This window comes from Sebastes fasciatus, chromosome 6, assembly GCF_043250625.1.
Source record: "Sebastes fasciatus isolate fSebFas1 chromosome 6, fSebFas1.pri, whole genome shotgun sequence".
In the NCBI taxonomy this organism is placed as follows: Eukaryota; Metazoa; Chordata; class Actinopteri; order Perciformes; family Sebastidae; genus Sebastes; species Sebastes fasciatus.
Genome location: NC_133800.1, coordinates 36,017,703 through 36,041,834, shown reverse-complemented (window position 1 = coordinate 36,041,834; position 24,132 = coordinate 36,017,703). Strand labels below are relative to the sequence as shown.

The 24,132-nt window shown below is 42.1% G+C and overlaps 1 protein-coding gene and 1 long non-coding RNA gene across 2 annotated transcripts in view; one reads left to right on the top strand and one right to left on the bottom strand.

The window, feature by feature from the left end:
* Nucleotides 1-24,132, top strand: part of LOC141769981 (uncharacterized) — a 65,526-nt gene that overhangs the window by 18,946 nt on the left and 22,448 nt on the right. The window lies entirely within an intron of this gene.
* Nucleotides 1,220-22,329, bottom strand: hira (histone cell cycle regulator a). The gene is made up of 26 exons (XM_074639529.1): nucleotides 22,090-22,329; nucleotides 17,835-17,897; nucleotides 17,622-17,732; nucleotides 16,295-16,385; nucleotides 16,004-16,098; nucleotides 15,050-15,145; nucleotides 14,608-14,768; nucleotides 13,803-13,970; nucleotides 13,596-13,709; nucleotides 12,894-12,964; nucleotides 11,908-12,013; nucleotides 11,546-11,767; nucleotides 11,103-11,188; nucleotides 10,218-10,418; nucleotides 9,990-10,133; nucleotides 9,682-9,904; nucleotides 8,050-8,157; nucleotides 7,787-7,935; nucleotides 7,506-7,667; nucleotides 7,332-7,390; nucleotides 6,124-6,229; nucleotides 5,916-6,038; nucleotides 4,792-4,955; nucleotides 4,600-4,688; nucleotides 2,398-4,262; nucleotides 1,220-2,295 (listed from the first exon to the last, which is right to left on the bottom strand). Exons 1-25 carry the CDS (start codon nucleotides 22,124-22,126, stop codon nucleotides 4,146-4,148), a joined length of 3,066 nt encoding a protein of 1,021 aa, XP_074495630.1. The 5' UTR covers nucleotides 22,127-22,329; the 3' UTR covers nucleotides 1,220-2,295; nucleotides 2,398-4,145.

Below are 24,132 nucleotides of genomic sequence, written 5' to 3'. Positions count from 1 at the left end.
TTGAACCTGAGACCTCTACCACTGGATACACTGGATGATGATTATTGTAACATCTGTAAGAGCCATGTTGTCTTATTTACAGTGTATTTGATTCTCATTGCAAAATTACATTGTGTTATACCTCTGAAAATGTTTGACATGCGTTTGAATGAAGGTAGTTAGTCATGTTGCGGAATGATCCATCATGTGTGTTTTGCCTTATTTAGACGTGCACGTACAGGAAATGACCAAAACCCAGCTGTTCCTCATTTGTTTCTCTTTTCACTTTATTTCTTCAAAAGAAAAATTCCAGCTCGTCTCCGCTCGTTTTTTTTCTTTTTCTTATAGAAAATGGAAACAAAAAAATTGCCTTGTACAAACATTTAAAAATGACTAACAGCAAAAAAAAGAAAAAAGAAACAAAATAAAACAAAGAGAAATGCTGTACAGATCGGTAAAGAAAGATGGATTCTTCTGTTTGTCTGCGTCTCTCCACACACTGTGCAGTGAAATACAGCAGTAAACAAGATTCCTACGCTCACGCTCTCCATTTATATACACACACTGAGCTGGCAGAGGAGTGCACGACTGCTGCGGTGGACGACCAGGCTAAACACAAGTACTGTTTCTTGAAGTGAAGTTCATTGAGGTGTTGTTGGGTTTCATGACCGCTGCTTTTTTTTTTTTTATGGATGTCAGACACCATGAAAACGGATTTCTTTGCAGTGATTTTTGCCCGGCGAGAGAGAAACACAAACGGGTTCAGCGAAGAGAATCTGGTTATTTACAAAAGACACAAGAAGCGAAACAGACCAAATAATATATATTATATATATATATATATATAAATAATATAATATATATATATATATATATTATATATAATATATTATATATAATATATATATTACATGTGTTCACAGCCTGGTCTGATCAAATGTTCACATGATTTCAATAAGACGATCCTACAATCAAAACTTGTTGGATTTAAAAAAAAACAAAAGCTGCAGCGGACGTTGTGAAACTATAACATATGAAAGAGAACTCTGATGACCTCGGAGGCCTGTTTGATACATCATAATATACGCTGAAGATTTGCGAAGCCGAGTATGAGCTACTGGAGCCCAGCTGCTTTCAGATGGCCGACGTCAGCGCGTTTTCCTCGAGCAGCTTACTGATATTTACAATAAATGTGTCTGGATGCGACTGTGGCACGAGGTGACAGTAAAAGAGGTTCAAGTTTGTAGATCGGAGGAGGTTTTTATTAAACCTGTGTGGATTTAGAAGAAAATAACTCCTTGTTAAACACCTGCAGACAGGCAGGAGAGTGTATATACGGTAAATATGATATCTGAGACGTCATGATGAACGTTAAAGAGTTCTGAATTCGTTCATCCAACACAATGAGACTTTTTAAGCTCACTCATGTTAAATCCTTGTTTGAATAAAAAAATTCTAAATATTTGATCATCTTGATTTTAGGTGCTGATGAAGTTCAGGTAAAAAAATGATTATATTGAGCGTAACTATTGATGACATGACGTCAAACGGTTGTTTAAAAATGGCCTTGACAGGTTGTACTGGTGTCTTAACGTAGTTGCCGATCGAGATGCGACAGATCCACGCTGCTGCACATCTACGAGGGATTGTGTTCATGTTCGCTGTTTTAGTCTAAATTCAGTCACGTCTTGCTGCTGTGCTTCCTGTTTCACATTTTCTGAAAAGCTTTAAGTGCTCTTTGACCGACCATGTGAATGCTTTCGTGGGTTAGAATCATAAAGATGTACGACATGACAGCTACCCAAAAGTGAAACCAAAAAAACATCTGGATCGCCCCCTGGTGGCTGGCTGCAGTATAGCTCATAAGAAGTCAAAGTACACGTTAAATACATTTTTACCAAAGATGGTTTCTGTCATTTTAGGTAGTTTTTATCACGCTGAAGTTTGTTCAAGTGCTTCGGTGGGAAATATTCGAAGATATTGGAAGCTTTGCGGAGCGGAGCAGCGCCACATGTTCTTCTGTCGGTCTGTTTCCATCTCCCGACCGACAACAAACATCTGAAGATAACTAATAATAATTCATGTTGAGTAATGAATAATGTTGTGGATTATTCTGTATTTCATGGGCTATTTTGTGATTTATACATTATTACATACATACTACAAAAAAAATGTAAAAACCAAGTTTTCAAATATTGATTTGGAGATCAATTACCATGGCAACGGTCGAAGCTTCGAAGCACTCGGGTCAGCCCTACGATCGCTGTACGGCGCCAGGTGGAAACCCGCGCGAAAGTTTATTAACCGGTGGGAAAACTTCCCCAACGTGCCGTCCCTTAAAGACATATTATGATTAGCTGTTGTGTCTTTCTAGCCAAACAGCTACCGTGGTGCTAACGTAGCAGCTAAGTGGCTAACGCTAACAAGCTGCGGCTCTGCTCGGCTTGGGCGAGTGACCTCGATACCGCTGCTCCAGCCCCCCGATCACTACCAAGCTGACGTCAAAATCTAGGGATGCACCGATACCACTTTTTTCAGACCGAGTACAAGTACAAGTACTTCGATTTGGGTACTCACCGATACCAAGTACTGATACGAGTATTTCTCTGTGCTAAAAGACCCTCGTTAACAACCAGCTGGAGGGTGTGAGCGACACGTGGCAGGCTGGGGAGACCTGCATACGAGGCGGTGCGCCGCGACCGGCTCTAGGTCGGCTTAGAAAGGCTCGGGGCGAGGTGGCTCGCGGCACAGCTTTATAGCGCTCCCACCCGGACCTCGCCGCACCGCGGACAAAGGACTTGCTGCGTCCTCTCTCCCCGCCGGGGAGGGACGGGGCCCCCTCCTCCCGGTGAGACTGTCGACCGGGGTGGACTGTCCTCAGTGCGCCCCGACCGCGTCGTGCCCCCAGATTGGGGCTCAGCTCACGTAAAAAAGGCGCCAGGGGTCCGCGGCGATGTCTGCAACCCACCTGACCCGTCTGGAAACACGGACCAAGGAGTCTAATGCACGCGTGAGTCAGAGGGTGCAAGCAAAACCCCGTGGCGCAATGAAAGTGCGGGCCGGCGCGCGCCGGCTGAGGTGGGATCCCGGCCCAGCGGAGTCGGGCGCACCATCGTAAAGTGGTATCGATGTCGTTGTATCAGACCCGATGCTGGTATCGGTATCGGTGCATCCCTATCAAAATGTCAAGATGGCAGCTCCGGGATATATTTTAGCTTCACTTCTGTCCGGTGGGAGGAAGTGGCGACGCGTCGTCCATCTTTATATACAGTCTGTCTGTAGAATCCCTTCTGACTCCGTTTCCCAGAGGTCCAGCCCGTATTTCAGAATATAAATCTCATTTCCAGCGGGGTTATAAAGTTGATTATCTTTTTCGCTGTGACCTCACTGTGACTTCACATTTTGGCGTTAGTATTGTCACTTTTAAAGACGGACAATATGCTCAGGAGACTTCACCCATCGGCAGATTCAGCCTATAAAAAGCCGGTTGAACCTTTAGTCTGGATGCCTCTCACCTTGCAGATGGAGGCGTGTGGTTATTTCTACACTGAAAGGCATCACTTTGGTACAAGCGTATTGCTCCTTTACATCCATTCTGATTTATATGTTTTCTCTTATGAGCATCTCACCTCTGCTCTCTCTCTCTCTCTCTCTCTCTCTCTCTCTCTCCGAGGAGGGAAACAGACTTGAGAAGGATTCACACACGGCTGCTGCTGTTGCTGTTGCTGCTGCTGCTGCTGCACGTGGCGGCGATCTCTCCATCACCGCCTCTCTGAAGTTCATCTCTTTAAGTCCATGATTAGGAGTGCAGGAGAGCGGTGCATAGGTCAGGAAAAACAATGCATTTAGGAGGAAAAAAAGACAAAAGACGAAAGTTCAAACTGAGATTGTGATTAGAAAAAACAAAAAAAAACAAAGCACCCGCCACGTCTCCCCGGTGAGCGACGCGGACAAAGTCTCAGTGCTTGAAAAGCTGCGAACCGGCTGGTAGTGAAGTTTTCACCGAGCCAGGACAGCGTTTCAAGTTTCCCAAGGTGAGGAAAAGCAGTCAAGAGTTTACCCGAGCAGAGCCGATCCAAACTGGTTTCATGATGAGTCCAGGTGTGTGTGTGTGTGTGTGTCAGTCAGTCTGTGTGTGTGTGTGTGTGTGTGTGTAGCAGTGTGTGTTATTTGTTGCGCAGCAGCTCCAGCTGATCCTGGTACTCGGTGAACAGTCTCTGGAATCGCAGGTTTTCAACGATGACGGGTAAAACCTCCCGAAGCAACTCACGCTTACGTAGACCCTGAACACACACAGAGAGAACTAACAGTTAATATGGAACACCTGTGGAATACTATGGAAGTACCTGTGAGGGTTTCTGGACAATATCTGTCATTGTTTTGTGTTGTTAATTGATTTACAATAATAAATATATACATACATTTGCATAAAGCAGCATATTTGTCCACTCCCATGTTGATAAGAGTATTAAATACTTGACTAATCTCCCTTTAAGGTTCATTTAGAACAGATAAAAAAATGTGCGATTAATTTGCAATTAATCGTGATTAAATATTTGAATCGATCGACAGCCCTAATGTTTACGTGTAGATGAAAGAACCCGAGTGTTGCGGTCATACCAGAGTGGTGGGCTCCCAGGCCGTGGCGGCTGACTTGTGGACGGGACCCAGCAGCTCCTTACAGAGTTCTCTGAGACGATACTCTGAACCTGAAAGGAACAAACACACGTCAGTCAACACTGAAACAAGAACACAGTGTTTCTTTTAATCCCGTCAGTCTGTAGAAATCCTCAGAAAGCGACAGTTCGGTACCTTCGTTGACGAGGAAGCGGGCGTAGATGAGCAGCCAGTAGCGGTACTCCTGCGCCGACTGCAGAGCCAGAGCGGACGCCAGCTGGTTCTCCAGGAAGGCCAACGTCATGCTCTGCTGCAGGTGGTGAGGAGTGGACGAGAGGCGGGACGCCAGCCGACCAGCGCTGCAGGGACCACAGACATGTTGTCATTTACTGCTTTATTACATTTCATCTGGAGTGAGAAGAAGAGATTTAGGCTCCGTCTACACGTATACGGAGATTTTGTTTTAATTTCCCCTCCGTTTAAAAAAAAACAAAGATCTCCGTCGACACTAGAACGCAAGAACGACTCCAAACGCCTGCTGGGCCGGCAGGTGGCAACAAAGGCTTCATCAACAATACGATGCTCTGGACATAAAAGTTATCCTTCCACTCCTCATCAACAATAACATATTAAAAGTATAAATGTAAAGTGTTAATTAGTCCGAGCAGTGCTAACAAAACGTTGTTGTTGTTTCTGGAGCATGTTCATTACACAAAGCAACCATGGGCATGAAATGAAGAGAGGACGCCATCGTTTCCCAAACGCTCCGTTTAACACGTCCACACAGATTAGGGGTGTAACGATTCATCTACTACATCGATGTATTGATTTATATTCCTATGATCCAACTACATGGATAGGTACTCAGCTAGTTGTCCTTCACGGGAGACGTATATCGATATGAAATGGATTGTATGGATACTGAGGATTTGCACCTTGTATTTAAGGACGACAAAACGTTATATGAAAGTGTTCTTTAGCATTTTTATTAGTAAAGAAATGTCAAGCGTTACTCCGGTTCTCCAGACATGCGGCAGCTTGCCAACTCCGCCCTCTGCAGCGCGAGCACGCATCCATGGCGTGCATGCAGACGAACGGAGCACTGGACTCCTCGCTCTCTCACCCGGTAACACCATGAAGAGAGGGGGACACCTTAGACCTCAGCACCTTAGAAGACGTTTTCAAAAATATCCTTTTTCCGTAATATCTTTTTGTGACCCAAAACTCTGCTTGCGTGTGGACGAGAGGCCAAAACGTAGAAGGAAATATCTATTTTTAGAAGTATCCGTACACGTGTAGACTTAATATTACTGTCTCACTTGAGGTTGCGTCCCTGCATGACAGCCAGCGGCCCCGAGGACGCAGGTGCATCGTGGGTAGGTAGGCAGCTCCTGAAGTCAGCACACTGGACCATAGAGTCTCCTTTATCTGCTATCAGAGTCCTGAGAGAGAGACAGAGACAGTTTAATCATCTAGAAGGATCCTTCAGACCAGCAGCAGCTGTCTCCTCTCTCCGTAGTGTCTCACCACGTCTCCAGGGAGGAGCTGAAGCAGTAGGACTTCCCGTTGGACAGTCCGATGACTGGAACTCCCTGCTGGGTCAGCAGAGACTGAGACACTGTGGTGTCGGCACCTACACACACACAAACACAACGTTTTTAGAGAGGATAGTGTGACTGGGTTCTGTGAATGGTTACATAAGTCAATATAAAGCCATCTTCATGTGAGGATAAAATCCCTTTTATGGATCATCTTCATGAAGAACAAGAGTCCAATACATCATGTGTTAAATGTACTTTTAAAGGAGCAGTGTGTGGGATTTGGCAGCATCTAGTGGTGAGGTTGCAGACTGCAACCAACTGAAACTTCTCTCGTGTGCCAAGCGTGTAGGAGAACTACGGTGGACACCACGGAAACATTAATGTCCCTATCTAGAGTCAGTGTTTTTTATCCATTCTGGGCAGGGGTCAGCAGCCTTTACTATCAAAGAGACATTTTAGGCAAAAGAAAATAAATAAAATAATCTGTCTGGAGCCGCAAAACATGTGATCATTGTGATGAAGGTAACTCAGTTTATAGTCTCAGTATATAGTAAATAAGTCTAATGCAGTGAGGACCAAAGAGACTACGAGTACTACGGGGATTTACAGCCACATTGAGGGAAAAAACATCTGAGATTTACACAATAAAGTCATAACTTTACGAGAAAAAAAGAAAATAACACATAAAATTACTACTACTATACTACTATGTATATATATATAAATATATACTAATATAATGACTTTATTCTCATAATACTACGACTCTTTTTCTCATAAACTTCTGACTTTATTCTCGTAATATTATGACTTTATTCTCTAAATCTCAGATTTATTTTTTTCCTCAATGTGACCCTAATACTCCGTCGTACCGTCGTACCATAGACCTACAACAATGATAAATAAAAATGAAAATGTAAACAAAAAACAGTTATTCATTTCCATTTTGAAACATCCACATGGAGCCTCTGGAGAGGAGCTGAAGAGACGCAGGTTGCTGATTCCTGGTCTGGACTACTGAAGAAACACGGCGGCCATGGTGGAACTATTGTTTTGTTTTTTTAATTAACTGACTCCGGCTCCGTACTTTTCACACAGACGTGAGATGATATCATGTTCCTCCAGGACCGAAAGCAGATACGTTTTATTATTCCACAAAATGTTCCTGTGTCATCACATGCTGCAGAGTCTCACCAGATAAGATGGTCAGCAGAGACTCGTTCTTCACCAGAGCCTTTTGTTTCTGAACGTCCCTGCACACAGACAGAAAAATAATAAAAAAACAATATCAGTTAACACAACGTTGCTCTTTTATAGTTCTAGAAGTCTAGAAAAATGACATTTCTAACAAAAGGTGTGAGCACTGACCAGACGGACAGCGTCGCTCCAGCAGTCAGAGCCATGACGAAGTGGGCGGAGCAGTGCAGCGCTGACACCGGCGTGGCCAGCTGGATGGCCGGAAGGAGCCGCCGCCCACAGGAAGAGAACACCGACAACATCCTGTCCTGACAGGCGACGGCGAGGACGTCACTGAGTTGGAGAGGAAGAGCCGGATGAGTGCTGGCGATTCTTTTATTTATTCATACAATCAACTGAAGCTTAAAAAGACGAGCTCTATGTGTCTGTGTATGAGGCGCCGGGCGTCGTACCTGCTCCCTGCAGCGGTGACCACTGAGCTGGGCAGCAGCGTGTTCCAGTCTCGTCCGTCTCTGGAGCATCGCAGCTGACTGAGCTTCGAACCGGCGACCACCGACACCTCGTTCTCCACCTCCAGGAACACCGACGGCTCCATGCTCACCTACACACACATTTTACATTTAACAGGTCTACAGAAGAACCTCATACAACCACACTGAGAACCACCACAACTCTCCCTTTAAGGTGAGTAAAACCTACTAACAGCTCCACATACCTGCAGGCTGAAGGCCTTCTTTATACTCGGTGTTGGTAGTTTGAGAGCAGCTACCGGAGCAGGAGGAGGCGCCACCCTGCTGGGCTCCCGCTCTGCTGCAGGAGTTATCTGACAGGAAGAGGAGGTACAAACACACTCGTTTATCTCCGTCTCTCCATTCCAAGGACATCTGCATAAAAGGAGCTTTTCAATGCTACCTGCTATTTATTATAAAACCGTTAGAGCCAATGAGAGGCTTACTGACTGACTTAATACATGTCCCCACGACCTGAATATGTTCTTATAAAGGAACTAGAATGGCACTCGGAGAGCGCAGACCTCCGCCAACGCGTGACTTTAAAAACGGATCACAGCTCACAGCTGCCGGTACCGTGAGGTGGTCGGCTTGTTATTAACACAGTGTGTTAGTCACATGACATTGTCATGACATTCACACTGGGGGAAGAAGAGGCTTTCTGCTGCAGGCTGTGAAAGAATCTGAGAGATTGTTTTTAAAAGCTAAAGAAGGTCTGATGTAAAGAGTGGCGACCTGAGGGGAAGCACCGAGAAACAGGAAGTCCTTTAGACTTGGAGGTAAGCGACAGTACACAAATGTAATGTTTGGCGGTACGTAGGTCAGAGTTTAGTGTTCACTACTGTTGCCAGGCAACTTCCCGGTACCACGCGTTGACCTCTTGCTTATCTACAGAATATTTAGTTTGTACGCCTCCTGGCGTTTCGGAGCATACTGCAACGAACAACATGCTGAGCATAAACGCCTCTCTGCATGCTCGTAGTGTCCACGGTGTACTCAATGGTGTACTCAATGGTGTACTCAGTGATGTACTCAATGGTGTACTCAATGGTGTACTCAGTGATGTACTCAGTGATGTACTCAGTGATGTACTCAGTGATGTACTAAATGATGTACTCAATGGTGTACTCAGTGGTGTACTCAGTGATGTACTCAGTGGTGTACTCAGTGATGTACTCAGTGATGTACTCAGTGATGTACTCAGTGGTGTACTCAGTGGTGTACTCAGTGATGTACTCAGTGGTGTACTCAGTGATGTACTCAGTGATGTACTCAGTGATGTACTCAGTGGTGTACTCAGTGGTGTACTCAGTGATGTACTCAGTGGTGTACTCAGTGGTGTACTCAGTGGTGTACTCAGTGGTGTACTCAGTGGTGTACTCAGTGGTGTACTCAGTGGTGTACTCAGTGATGTACTCAGTGATGTACTCAGTGGTGTACTCAGTGGTGTACTCAGTGGTGTACTCAGTGATGTACTCAGTGGTGTACTCAGTGATGTACTCAGTGATGTACTCAGTGGTGTACTCAGTGGTGTACTCAGTGGTGTACTCAGTGGTGTACTCAGTGGTGTACTCAGTGATGTACTCAGTGATGTACTCAGTGATGTACTCAGTGGTGTACTCAGTGGTGTACTCAGTGATGTACTCAGTGATGTACTCAGTGGTGTACTCAGTGATGTACTCAGTGATGTACTCAGTGGTGTACTCAGTGGTGTACTCAGTGGTGTACTCAGTGGTGTACTCAGTGATGTACTCAGTGGTGTACTCAGTGGTGTACTCAGTGATGTACTCAGTGATGTACTCAGTGATGTACCAGATCATATCTGTTCATCTTTCTACCTGAGAGAAGGGTTGGGCGATTGGAGCGGCCATCTTGTCTTTCCTGGGCCGCCCCTTCTTCCTCTTCTCCACCACCCCGTCTCCTCCGTCCATCAGCAGGTCGGGTTTCCTCTTGCCGAACGACAGGTTTTTGTTGATGGTGGCCATCTTGTCCTCGCTGTCGCTGCTGGTGTCTTCTTTGGTTTTGACGTCTTTCAGGGCGGAGATGCCGTCCTTCGGCCGGCTGGATGATGACAAGAGATCAGGAAAGTCAAATTCTCCTCTTTTTGAGCTCCACCTCACATTTATACTTCTACTGAGTGAATCACCTGTCTAGAGGCGTGAGTCCAGCGATGGAGGAGATGGCGGCGGTGACCCCTGGTGTGGCCTTTGACCTCTCTGTGAACCTGGAGTCCAAAGCTTTCATTGGCTCCATCTTGGAGGCAGACGTGAGCAGCAGAGTGGACTTCACACTGGAAGAGAAGAGAAGGTCAAATGAAGGGTAAAAGGTGATAGGGTGATAGAGAGTGAGGAGTGAGATGTCTTGATGCTTGTACCCATCCTTGTTGTCCTCCAGGCCCTTGGCGGAGCTGTTGGCTGGAGGCGAGGTGAGCATGGGGTCGTGGCCGGGCCTCAGGCCCAGAGAAGAGGCCTGTCCCGGGCTGGAGTCGGAGCTGAGCTGGGAGGTGAGCTGGTTGGACATGGAGGAGCCCGAGGGCAGGATGGGAGCGCTGTTGAACAGAGCCGGCGAGAAATCCCTGAAGAGAAAGAGAGAGACTATTTGGTTGCGTTTTGTTTCTAAATGCTTTGCATGCGAAGTCAAATTAGGGATGCACAATTAATCGAATATTAATCGCGATCACGATTTTGGCTTCCCGCAATTAAATGAACAAGATCGACGGCAATATTTCCGCTTAAAACTCTGCTGCATAAATCAAGAACTTCTTAACTAACAGCTAGAGATGCACCGTCAATCAGCAGCTGGCCTGTTTGCCGGTCACACACACACACATGTGCAGCCGCCACTTGATGACTTTACAGTCAGTAACGTCTCACACACACACACAACATGTCGTCGGTGAGGAAGTTCTTCAGTGTGAGTGAAGAAGACATAAAGCTTCAATTTATCACAACTGTCCAGAATAAGCCGCGGAGGAAACATCTGGAACAACTAACGTAATCAGACACTTATTATACTGTAAGTAAACATTATGATGCGTTCAAGCTGTAATCAGTAAAAATGAGTATTGGGCGTTGGTAAATTATAACGCTATCATGAAGTATTCAAACGGAATATTTTGTCCCTAAAATCTACGAATAATCGGGATAATAAATAATCCTGATTATCATTTTGGCGAAGATGTTTTTCTTAATTGACATGTGTTTTGTGTATTGTGTGCGTTGAGCTCTCAGGGCCACCGCTGTGGTTCATGTTCTCCTACCCGGTGTCCAGCTGAGCGATACAGAGCGGCGTGATTCGTCTTCTGCCGTCCGCGGTTCTCGTCTCCACCTGCTTCTTCAGAAGGTTCTGCAAGACGACGAAAAATAACACATACAAGAAATTTAAGCTCCAAAAATATCAGAAAAGGTTTCTTATTTTCTCTACTGTGTTTGATTTGTATTTCTTTAAATGTTTAATCTTCTGTATCTATTCTCTGTAAATATTTAAATATCAGTTTGCATGTTTTTTCCCTTCTTCTTCTTCTTTAAAATACTACTCTCAACATCCTCTGCTCTGTGACTCACCTGACATTAGTCTGTACCCTGGCAATTAAACCTTTTATTCTCCTGCATTATTTATATAATCATTATTAATAAAGTAATTTATATATTTCTTTGTCCTGAACCAACTCGACACTCCGTGCAGCTTGTTGGGGCGTCTCACCTTCCTGATGTCCTCCAGAGACTCTCCGTTCATCACACTGTTGAGTTTGGGGGCCGAGGATTCGGGCCCGGCGCTGCCCAGTCCCAAGTTGGCCTGGGCCGAGTTCTGTCGCTCCTGCTGGTATTTGAGCATCTCGGGGTTCTCGATGATGGTGGTGGAGAGCTGAGCCTCGGTGCTGGTTATAGCCAGGCTCTTACCGTAGATGTTCTGGTGGATGCTGTTCTGTATGTCACAGGAAGAGAGAGAGAACGGGTTTGATTTGGGTTCTTCATGTTCTGGACTGAATGATGGATCACATAAATCACATGACTTAGTTATAACAATGTGTTGCTATAACTTAAACTTGTATTACAAGGTCTAACCTTCTCCTCCTCGTTCAGCGGGTCTCCCAGTTCATCCAGGGAGAAGTCCAGGTAGGCCACGGTGCCGTCCATCGAACACACCAACATCCCCAGACCTGTCAGAGTCCTGACACACACACACACACACACACACACACACACACACACACACACACACACACACACATCAAACTCAGAGATGCACCAGTGATGTCTCATAATCCTGTTCATAGATGAGTATGGAAGTACTGGATACAGTGACTTCTCCCAGTGGCCAACGGTGGTACTGCAACACAAAAATACCCCGGAGCCAGCTTGTGATTATAAAAGCAGACATTGATATGACCTGCTGACGGGATGACGGGATAACAGGATAACGGGAGCTACAAACAAGGTCAGGTTGAACGAGGGCTGTACCGATCCAAGTGTTTTATTTCTCCATCATATTTTATGATGTCAAATCCTCAATTTGAATAAAGTGATTTATCGGATTAATGAGTTAGTCTTTTTTTTTTATTAAATCAACTTTCTTTAATGAATATAACTCGTCAGTGTGTGCAGCGAGCAGGAAGGTAAAAGTGAAAATGATGTTTTTGAAAGGCTAAATGCCAACATTAGTTGTCGGCCAAAATGCCAAACTCGAGGCTTCAGATCCATAGTCAAAAACCAACGGGTGAGGTCACAGTGACTATGTCCACTTCTTATATATATATATATATACAGTCTATGTATAATACTAATAATATTAGTGTAGCCTGATCTTGCAACTGTGCAGAAACACCGGCTTTAAACACAATGAATAGACATGAATGTCAACATTATGAATGAAGCTTCGAAGCAGCCCTATTTCAAACTATGGAAATAGAATATCTTTAAAACTTTCTCTGAACCTGAAGGAGCTATTTTTATGGGAATGATGTCCTCTCAATGTTAAGTCTTTGCGTCAGGGGGGAGACACTAATGCACCCGTGTGGTAGGCCACACACAACGCCTGTCTAAAAACTCACCAGGAAATGTCCATAATCGATTTATCGAACAGATCATGGATGACCACCAGGGGGCGCTTCAGAGAGGTCAGCTGAAGAGGAGAAACAGACAGAGAGGAAACGTTAGTATTATCACGAACCAGACATGTAACTAAAACAGGGTTAGGAACTTCCCTACAGAGTAGTCCTTTAAACACAATGTCCCAATGTCCTTACAATGTCTGTGTAAATGTGCTGTCCCCTTTATTTATTTATTTTTTTTCTTTAAAGCCATCTGGCTTCCCCTGGTAACGCTGTGTTTAAGTCTGCAGAAATGCGGACTTACGGAAAGCGTGCATAAAGGTCTCAAAAATGTCTGCGATAGAGCCCTCAAGGACTTGACGATTTGACAGTGGGACAGTCCTAAACCTTCATGGACTTTGCAGGAATGCGTCTCAAACCCTGTGAGTGTGGACATTGGGATCGGACCTTTATTGAGACCACCAATACCAAAAAACTATAGCAGCTGTGCCAGGTGTTTGTTCCTGCTGCCTCGCTGCTGCTCCTGCATGTTTAGGGTTTAGTCCTATGTCCTGAGATAGAAGCTGTTCATACTGAACAGAACAAACACCGTGAACAACAACAGTGACGCGTGAAATCTGCATCTCAACTGAGGAACCTGCATCACCGGTACTGACGTACATGTATGACCACGTTCTAAAACAAAGTGAAGCGTGAACTGACCCAGACGGAGAGCGATCGGTCTTTGCTGCCGACAGCGCAGCAGCAGTACGGGCAGCCGGGCTTTGGAGCGCTGCCGTTCTTCTGCTTCTTCTTAAAGATCTTTGGGTTGAATTTCTACAGAGAAAGAAAGAAACCAGAACCATCAGAGTGCAGACAGCTGTTTGGGTGAAGTGTACGATTAACATGTGGCGGCTAAAACGTCCTTACCACCACAGTGACAGCTTTACGGTGGCCCACAAAGTCCATGTTAGTCTTCCAGCCGTCTCTCTCCACGATCTGAGCGGTAGGACCGGAGTTGTTCATGGCGTGAGCCGACACCAGATACTGACCGTCTGGAGACCAGGACAGACGCAGGACGTGGGTCGTCCCGCCACACTGAGACACAGAGAGAGTGAGAGAGACGAGAGAAAATGATTCAAACCCTCAATGTTGAACTGGCCGGAGAACATACAGACCTGAAACCTGAATAAATGAGTGAAAAGACGTTTCCATGTAGTAATGACATCACAGTGTTAGTCACCTGCTCTCACAGCATCATCACACACAGCTGACAGTGGACGTTTCTGCTTTTACCGCTCCGGTGTACGAGCTTAAACCGGTTTGATTTTGACACATTTTGGCAAGTTAAAAAGTAGCCGACATCAGCAACCTGCGCCGACGGCCTCATGACATTAAATCCAGCTTGTATTGCATTAGTAATAAGCGATATGACAACGTGATTAACATAATATGTTTGTTTATAAACGGACGAATGGAGCCACTAGTGTCTGACAGGCCATGGGTAGCTCTTCTGCCTAGTCGGGTCGTACCGCTCTCCCCATGAGAAAACAATGGCAATGCTGATCATGTCTGGGCGGCTTTGAGGTGCATTACCGCCACCAAGTGGACTGGAGTCTCCACACTCTCATTCGGCTGCTGAGTCAAGTGCAACATACATTTTAGTGGTAAAATTGGGTAGACCGGTCCGGTTTGAACATTCTTACACCGGCCCAACCCTGGTGTTTGTTTGTACCTCGCTGAAGGGTTTGGTGATGTTGGCCTCCATCTGCCAGTCCACCGTCCTCCACACTCGGAGGCTGTGGTCGTCGGCCTGCGAGGCGATGTATTTCCCCACCGGATCCCACGTCAGACCTTTAACCAGCCCCGTGTGTCCTCGCAGACACATCACCATCTCTGGACAGACACAAAGAAGACAGAGACGTGGATGAGAGTTATCTTCCTGCTCTGTGTTTAATAATAAAGAGAACAGTGTAACAGTGTATGGGTTCACCTTTAAGAAGAAAATAAAGTTAATCAACTAGTTAATCCGCCACTATTCTGAGAACAGATTGATCGTTCAGTAATTAAAGCAAAACTACCAAACATTCCCAAATATGTAGATTTGATGCTTTTCTTTGTCTCATGAATATTTATTTATTACCGACAGGGTGAGCTCTGGTGTCGGCATCTCATACCTGGAAATTTGCGAGCGTTCCAGATGACGATGGTGTTGTCCACGCTGCAGGAGGCCAGCCACACGTCATGAGGAGACCACGCCACGTCCATCACATCTACAGACAAAAAACACACACACACACACACACACACACTGAAATCACCGCCTGAGTCTAAAGACGTGTTACTGGTGGAGTTTTGGCCCCACCTCGCAACTTATACAGGACTTAAAGGATCTGCTACTGACGGCTTGGTGCCAGATACCACAGCAGACCTTCAGAGGTCTAGGGGAGTCCATGCCTCCACGGGTCAGGGCTGTTTTGGCGGCAAAAGGGGGACCTACTCAATATTAGGCAGGTGGTCATAATGTTATGGCTGATCAGTGTATATATATATCTATATACACTCACCGGCCACTTTATTAGGTACAAGGTGTACCTAATAAAGTGGCCGGTGCTAGTACCGGGTGGTCTTCTGCTGCTGTAGCCCATCTGCTTCAAGAGATGGTATTCTGCATACCTTGGTTGTAACGAGTGGTTATTTGAGTTACTGTTGCCTTTCTATCATCTCCAACCACTCTGCCCATTCTCCTCTGACCTCTGACATCAACAAGGCATTTCCATCCACACAACCCCCGCTCACTGGATCTGTTCTCTTGTTGGGACCATTCTCTGTAAACCCTAGAGATGGTTGTGCGTGAAAATCCCAGTAGATCAGCAGTTTAATACTCAGACCAGCCCGTCTGGCACCAACAACCATGCCACGTTCAAAGTCACTTAAATCTCCTTTCTTCCCCATTCTGATGTTCGGTTTGAACTTCATCAAGTCGTCTTCACCACGTCTAGATGACGTAATGCATTGAGTTGCTGCCATGTGATTGGCTGATTAGCTATTTGTGTTAACAAGCAATTGAACAGGTGTGCCTAATAAAGTGGCCGGTGAGTGTATATAGATATGTGTTGTGTGCGTCTGACCTCCGGTGTGGTTCCTCAGGATGGTGACACACCTCCACTGCTCCACGTTGGCCAGCTTACTGCTCGACCCGAACACCGTGCTCGGGCCGATGAATCTACAGAGAAAACACAAACAGTCAAAATCAAACAGCGCCGAAAAACACAAACTAATCTTTACATTTCAATTCAATTTAAAACTATTTCTGTGGTTGAAAATACTCAAGAAATGCATCTAAAAAAAGCAATATTACTTTCTAAATCACGTTTAGTGTGTGTGTGTGTGTGTGTGTGTGTGTGTGTGTGTGTACATACGCAGCTCTCTTCCACACCATGACCAGCTTGTCGTCTCCTCCTGATGCCAGGTACAGCCCGTTGTTGGACCAGCGCACACAGTTCACACATGCTGCAGAGACAAATATACACTCGGGTTATGAATAGAATAGAACGTGCATGGATTTGTGCTGACGAGGCAATCTGTTATGGTGGGCATTAATAATAGTGACTGCAATATAGTAGTGCACGACATTCCTATTATTAAATCTGACCGATTGCACATTTATTTGGAACACGAGTACAAACACACTGGACTCTGAGCAGCGGTGGTTGTCGGTGGAGATTCAAAATATGGATAAAAGATTCAAAGCAATAACTAACTCATCAGAATCTGACTTCTTTAGGCTGCTGCCATAAAACCACTGTTAATATTCAGAGTAGAAGTACAAACAGCAGATGTAAATGTAGGAACAGGAGTCGGAGAGCTCGTTCTACTGCTTCAAGTTGTCGAATATAAATGAAATAATTAGCAGCTTTCTGTAAAAATCAAGGACATCTGGTGCCTGATTGTGGAAAACAGAGGAGCAGCATCAGCCTCTTTGTTGCTCACAGAGAAAAGCGACGCAGCAGGATTTAAACAAAAAAGAAGCTTTGAAACTAATAGGAAGATAATGAGTTCGCTATAATGGGCAGGTCAGAATCAGTCAGTACCAGACGGTGATGAGGTCCAGAGTTACAGAAAGGAGAGTAATACATGTAATCTGTTCCAATAGTTATTGTCAGTGAGTGTTTCTGAAGTCGGTCACTCATCTTACAGAACAGACTAATTCTCATTTTAATGTAACCCACCAGATTTAAGTGCTGGCTGAATGTTTTCCTCCACAGGAAGCTGTTCAAATCACACAAATCTTTCACCGTCCACTTTTCCAACTGTTAATCTACATAACTGATTAACTGATTAAAGGCCCCCCCAGGATCACCATGAGGTTCTGGGTCTCGTTACAGCCATAAAGAGCTACTGTGGGCAGCGGAAAGGAAATAATATATCAATGAAACACTGCCATGTTCCTCTGGTAAGTGCCTCATGGATGTTCCATTGATTTTGTGCTATCAGTCAGCCTGTAGCCGGCTTCTGTCCGACAGGACGGCTGGTTGCAAAGACAGCAGCGCCATCGCAGAGGTCGGAGTCAGTGAGGTTTGAACGGATGGACGCTTCAGTTGTGCTCACGCGTTGTTCATGTCTCACGTCTAGTGTGAGGACTTGATCTATAGAGGGCATTAGTATCAGTGGTATGCACTTTTAGTGATAGTGGCTTATCTTTTCAATGGTTTCTTATGTCTTTTCAAGATAAGGCTGGTCGGTTACCTAGGTGATTGTCCATCTGGCAAAGCATTTTGGGAATATTCTCGTTCTTCTCGTCCTCGTCTCTGAGGACCGGCGCCATGTTCCAGATCATCACCTTGCCAGAATCCTCTCCTGTAAACAAATCCAATATCAAAACCCATTTTGTTTCATGACGGCGCGATACAGACATCTTCTGCGTTTTATTTTGAAAATCCTGCAAAATCTGGTTCTTACCTTGCCCTCCGGTTGCAAATTTTGTCCCATCAGGGTGGATGTCAACTGAAAATATGGGTTTGCCTGTGAAACACAACACATGCGTCAGCATATACATGTAGTAACGATGTTTGTCAAATCACAGACTAACAGATGCTGTAGACAGATAATCAATAATAACTGACAACATTATCAGGGACACATTTCAATCCAACACTGGACTATCACAGAGACCTCCGGCTTCGTACTGTTAGCCTGATGGAACATTCCTTAACCTTTCTGTGATTTTCCACAGCTGTCAGAGCATTTAGCAGAATGTGAAACTGCTCTCTCTCTCTCCTGGTGTTGTTAGTGACGTAGTGTTAGTGACTGTGGATTAGAGGTCGATCGCTAGTGGATTTTTAAAGGACGATATAATAACGATATTTAGAACGGAGCCAGAAAAAGTCGATGTTAATCACATGCACACAGATATTTTCAGCAGAAGTGGCCCTCAAATGATCAGATATGACCCGTAGATGTGCTAGGCTTGCACTTAGCCAAATCATAAAGACCATGCTGATACTTGCTAGCTCAACAGAGACAGCATGCTTTCTGCAGAGCAGCAACCTTCAGTCTAATGCATTAATAATCCCGTACTATAACCCAAAACCTCATCATGTGCATAATTTATGAATAAAGCTGTCATATATAAAGTTAACTTTCATTTAAATAGAGCTCAGATACACACTGACTTGGTTGACCTCTACTGTGGATTAGATCAACGTGAAAAACATCCTATGAAAGTACTCAGATAATATATTTAATTCCCCAAACTCTGGCTTTATATAAACACAGGTCTAATAAATAGCTGCCACATTATTGTTCCTGCAGTTAAAGATAGTGTACGTGGTGTCAGAGTAAAAAAAAGACCACATGAGAAGAATGTCTGAGAGAAAACAAGGAGTAGAAATACACAGATCAAAATACTGAACTGTTAACAACACGCACAAACTACCAGAGAACGTGTTCAACAGTAAAACACAGAGAGGACAAGCAGCACATGCTGCACATTAAAGCATTAGAAACTAGTTATCTCAGATCATTAACAAGATATCCAGTTAATTAGCTGCTGGATCTGTAGGATGAGTGGTTTTGAAAAGTACGAGAGCCCTTATGTGTGTCTCTATATGTTATTTCTAGGGCAGTCGAAGTGAAGACATTGGCATCACATGAAGCCCGAAAACCTGATGAATCCATCGGTACCAACCGGGTCATACTAGATTGTTGCGAAGGAGTTTAAATAACGCTCCAAACGTGCGCTAAATTTTGGAGAGGAAAAACTGGCATGGCCATTTTCAAAGGGTCCCTGCAGCTGTTGTTGCCTGTTGGGCTGCAGTTTGACATGTTATGATTGGAGCATATTGTTTTATGCTAAATGCAGTACCTGTGAGGGTTTCTGGACAATATCTGTCATTGTTTTGTGTTGTTAATTGATTTACAATAATAAATATATACATACATTTGCATAAAGCAGCATATTTGTCCACTCCCATGTTGATAAGAGGATTAAATACTTGACAAATCTCCCTTTAAGGTAAATTTAGATCAGATAAAAAAGGTGTGATTAATCGTGATTAACTATTTTAATCGATTGACAGCCTGAGTTATTTTATTTTGATCGCTGTGATGATTGTTTTTCGTGCTGAAATAATTAGTCGATTAAGTCCTCCTTCAAGCAAAAACGTGTTTAAGGATTGGAGTATCTTTGAGTTTTGGACTGTTGGTCAGACAAAACTACACATCTGAAGACGTAATCTTGAATTCTGAGAAATACTGAAGAGCATATAATGTCACCGTTTAGTAGACTAAATGATTGTTTATTTGAAATTTGATTATTATTACAAAAACTATCAGATTTACTCATAATTTAATAAAAAGCATAGTTGCAGCCCAGATCCTTACTGTGTTCTGTGTTCTGTATTATGGGGTTGTGTTTTTATCCTTACTGTGTTCTGTGTATGTATTATGGGGTTGTGTTTTTATCCTTACTGTGTTCTGTGTATGTATTATGGGGTTGTGTTTCTGACATGCCTTTCTAAGAGGAATTAGAGATAAAATGAGTGCACCACTGGAGTGATGGCAGGCAATCCTCTCGCTCCATCTCCGGCCCGCTAGGAAGCAGAGCGGTATCGTCTAACCAACATGTAATGGAGCGGATGTCTGTAGCCCAATAATAATATACAGAATTAGGTTGTGATCTGTACATTTATAATTCCATACAAAGGGAAGAATTATTTAATCTAGCTTTTAAAAAAAAAAGTTTTGGTGAGGAATATTGGTATATTTTGGAGGAGATAAAGCAGTTGTGGAAGGAAACACATCTTAATTGTATGAAATTGGAAGTGTCCTCCAGTGGGGCTGGTCAATACGACGAGCTATATTGTCAAAACAATATAAAAATGTCTATCGTACATATTTTTCTACATCATTTCTGTCGCGAAATAGCCTAGGCCTATATTTATTTATTTTTTCTCTCTATAATTTCACTTAAAACTGTTTGCAATCAAGTTCTTAAAATGAGAAAATACTCAGTACTTTTCATTTGTAAAGTATTTCATTCACATGTGGCTATTTCATATAGACTATTTATTTATTGAATTAGCAAAAAAAAAACTGCTCTATCTTGATATATATATTGTTATGGAGATATGAAATGATCTTTATCGTGATAGGAGATTTTGGCCCTATCCTCCAGAACTGAATGTTATCTTTAAGTTTGTCTAGTAGAGGATTATTTGCTTCAAATAGAGAGTTGTTTTTCTATATTTGGGGTTTTATGTTTACCTTCATCATCTATCAAAGTCTACATTTGTATCTGTATCTCAGGTGTTACCCTGCACTATATTCAGTTTTAACAGTTTCTTCATCTCCTGTTATTTTTAGATCTGGTATATGTTTTTATTCTCTGTATTACTTACTTGTGCCTTTTTACTAATATGTTTGCACTATGGAACTGTGATGCTGGAAACTTGAATTTCCCTTGGGATCAACATAGTTACTCTCTATCTATCTATCTATCTATCTATATATATATATATATATATTTACCCATCCAAAAACCAAATATCTCATCTCAAGAGGGTAATCCCTAAATGTTGAAATAAAACATTTTAACTTGTGCACACTGGAAGAAGATTACTAGTTGGTTATTTTGAGTGTCAAAGAAAAACATCTGCTGTTTGCAGCTGGAAGGCTTTGCTTGCTGTCTCTACTGTAACTCCTAGGAGGTTAGTTATGGGCTGCTAAATCAGATAGACATGCATTTGGACATTTAGTTTGTCTGGCATGTTGTGATAGACACTTGCAAGTTCCTAGGATGCTTCACAGACTAAAAGAGTAATCTTAAAAAAACGTTACACTAACATGTCTGTACTATGGAACTGTGATGCTGGAAACTTGAATTTCGCTTTGGATCAATAAAGTTACTATCTATCTATCTATCTATATTTACCCATCCAAAAACCAAAAATCTCATCTCTGGAGGTTTATTCTTAAAATGTTGAGATAAAACATTGAACTTGTGCACACTGGAAGAAGACTGCTAGTTGGTTAGGGTTATAGTTATAGTGGTTGTTATAGTTGGTTACAAAGAGAAACATCTGCTGTTTGCAGCTGGAAGGCTTTGCTTGCTGTCTCCTGTCAGTTATAGTTAGATAGTTAGATCAGATAAACATGCATCTGGACATCTGGTTTGTCTGGCATGTTGTGATAAACACTTGGATGCTTCACAGACTCAAAGAGTAATCTTAAATAAAGGAATAACTTGAGTGTAATGACACTAATAAACTCAGGCCGTTCACCAGTTTAACGGTTAACAGTTAACTTTCCCAACAGCTGACAGCTTGGAGAGCCTCTCTTCATGTAGCTCCATGATGAGGAGCTTCTTCACAGACACTAACATAAACACAAACATCTCAGAGACAGGAACAAACACTAGAGTCACTTAGAGACTTAGTTAGTTAGCTGTAATAGCATCAGGAGCTAACAGAGGAGCTAACTAACGAGCTAACAGCTAAACATGCAGAGTGATATTAGTGATATTAAACAATAACACCAGCTGTGTGTGTGTTATTGTTGGGTTAAGTCTGCTAATGTGAGAGATTATGAAGTGACTAACTAGTGAAACAAGTGTTACCACCTCCACCAACATGCCTCCTGATCAATAAACCCCCTAAACCCGACAACAAAAGCCCAACTTGGAGGCTCAGATTCGGATCCAGCAGCAGCAGCTCACCGTTGTGGCTCACCCAGCTCGGCTTCAGCAGCTTCATCTTTAAATGCTTATCCTCCTGTTTTATATTCACTAATAATCCATCAGCAGGAGGATCAACGGTCAACACTTCCTCCTCTCCTCTTCTCTTTGTCTCAAACTCTGTCCCACACTTTGTTGTTTTTGTGATTCAACTCCATCTCTGCGGCAGCATCTCTCCAAGAACACCGAGCAGCAGGCTGAGTCCGGACGATGAGCGAGGGGACACCAGGAAGTCGGAAAGGAAAAAGGCGTGCTGTCAAAATAATTTTCTTTTTTAGACTTTTAAGAGATATATTTGAAGAAAATAGTCGGTGGTATGTTTTTATTAATTTTAGGTTCTTTTAGTGTAAATGATCAAACTTGAGGGCAAAAATAAACATATAATTTGATACGTCGGTGTAGAATTTACTTGATACGTCTTTTATTTTGAAAAGCCATTTACGTTGTAGTGCGCAAACTCAGAATTTAAACTGTCAAGAAACATATGTAATATTTACCCTCTAAATAAATAAATAAATAACAAATCAAATAAATAAATACTTAAATAAACAAATAACAAATCAAATAAATAAATAAATGAATGAATAACAAATCAAATAAATTAATACATACATATAAAAATAAATAAATAAATAAATAACAAATCAAATAAATAAATAAATAACAAATCCAATACATAAATACATAAATAAATAAATAATGTGTCAAATAAATAACTTTGTTGTTTTTGTGATTCAACTCCATCTCTGCGGCAGCATCTCCCCGAGAAGACAGGCAGGCTGAGAGTCCGGACGATAAAGCGAGGTGACACCAGGAAGTCGTTCCGTTATTTTTTGACCGCGGACAGGAAAAAGGCGTGCTGTCAAAATAATTTTCTTTGTAGACTTTTTAAAGATGTATTTGAAGAAAATAGTCAGTGGCATGTTTTTATTTATTTTAAGGCTCTTATTTATTTAGCTTGGTGTAATTAAATAAACTTGAGGACATCAAACTTGACACGTTGGTGTAAAATTTACTTGATACGTCTTTTATTTTGAAAAGTCATTTACGTTGTAGTGCGCAAACTCAGAATTTAAACTGTCAAGAAAACTATGTAATATTTACCCTATGGTATAATAAATAAATAAATAAATAAATAAATAAATAAATAAATAAATAAATAAATAATGTGTCAAATAAATAATTTGTCAAATAAATAAATTGATAAATTGATAAATAAATTAACAACAATTAACCTGCACATTTATTTGACTTTTGGCTTTTATTTCTAAATTTCTTTCTTTATTATTTTCTTTCTTTCTTTTTTTCTTTCTTTATTAAGTCATTTAATTATTTCTTATAATAGCAGCTTTATTTCTCCATATTACCCATCCATGTAATATTTACCCTACGGTATAATAAATAAATAAATAAATAATGTGTCAAATAAATAATTAATCAAATAAATAATTTGACAAATGAATAAATTGATAAATACATAAATAAATTGATAAATAAATACATGTTATTGATTAATTTTTTTCTATTTCTGTGCATATTTATTTTCAAATTAACCTGCACATTTATTTGATAATTGAGGCTTTTATTTCTACATTTCTTTCTTTGTTATTTTCTTTCTTTCTTTTTTTATTTCTTTATTAAGCCATTTAATTATTTCTTATAATAGCAGCTTTATTTCTCCATATTACCCATCCATATAATAACAAATAAATAAATAATGTGTCAAATAAATAATTAATCAAATAAATAATTTAACAAATAAATAAATTGATAAATACATAAATAAATTGATAAATAAATACATGTTATTTATTAATTTTTTTATATTTCTGTGCACATTTATTTGATAATTGAGGCTTTTATTTCTACATTTCTTTCTTTATCATTTTATTTATTTATTCATTAACTAATTTATGTATTTCTTACAATAGCAGCTTTATTCCTCCATATAAACCAACCAATGGATTATTTGAGAAAATATAATTCAGAAGTTATTTGAAAACATATCTTTCATTGTTCAGATGC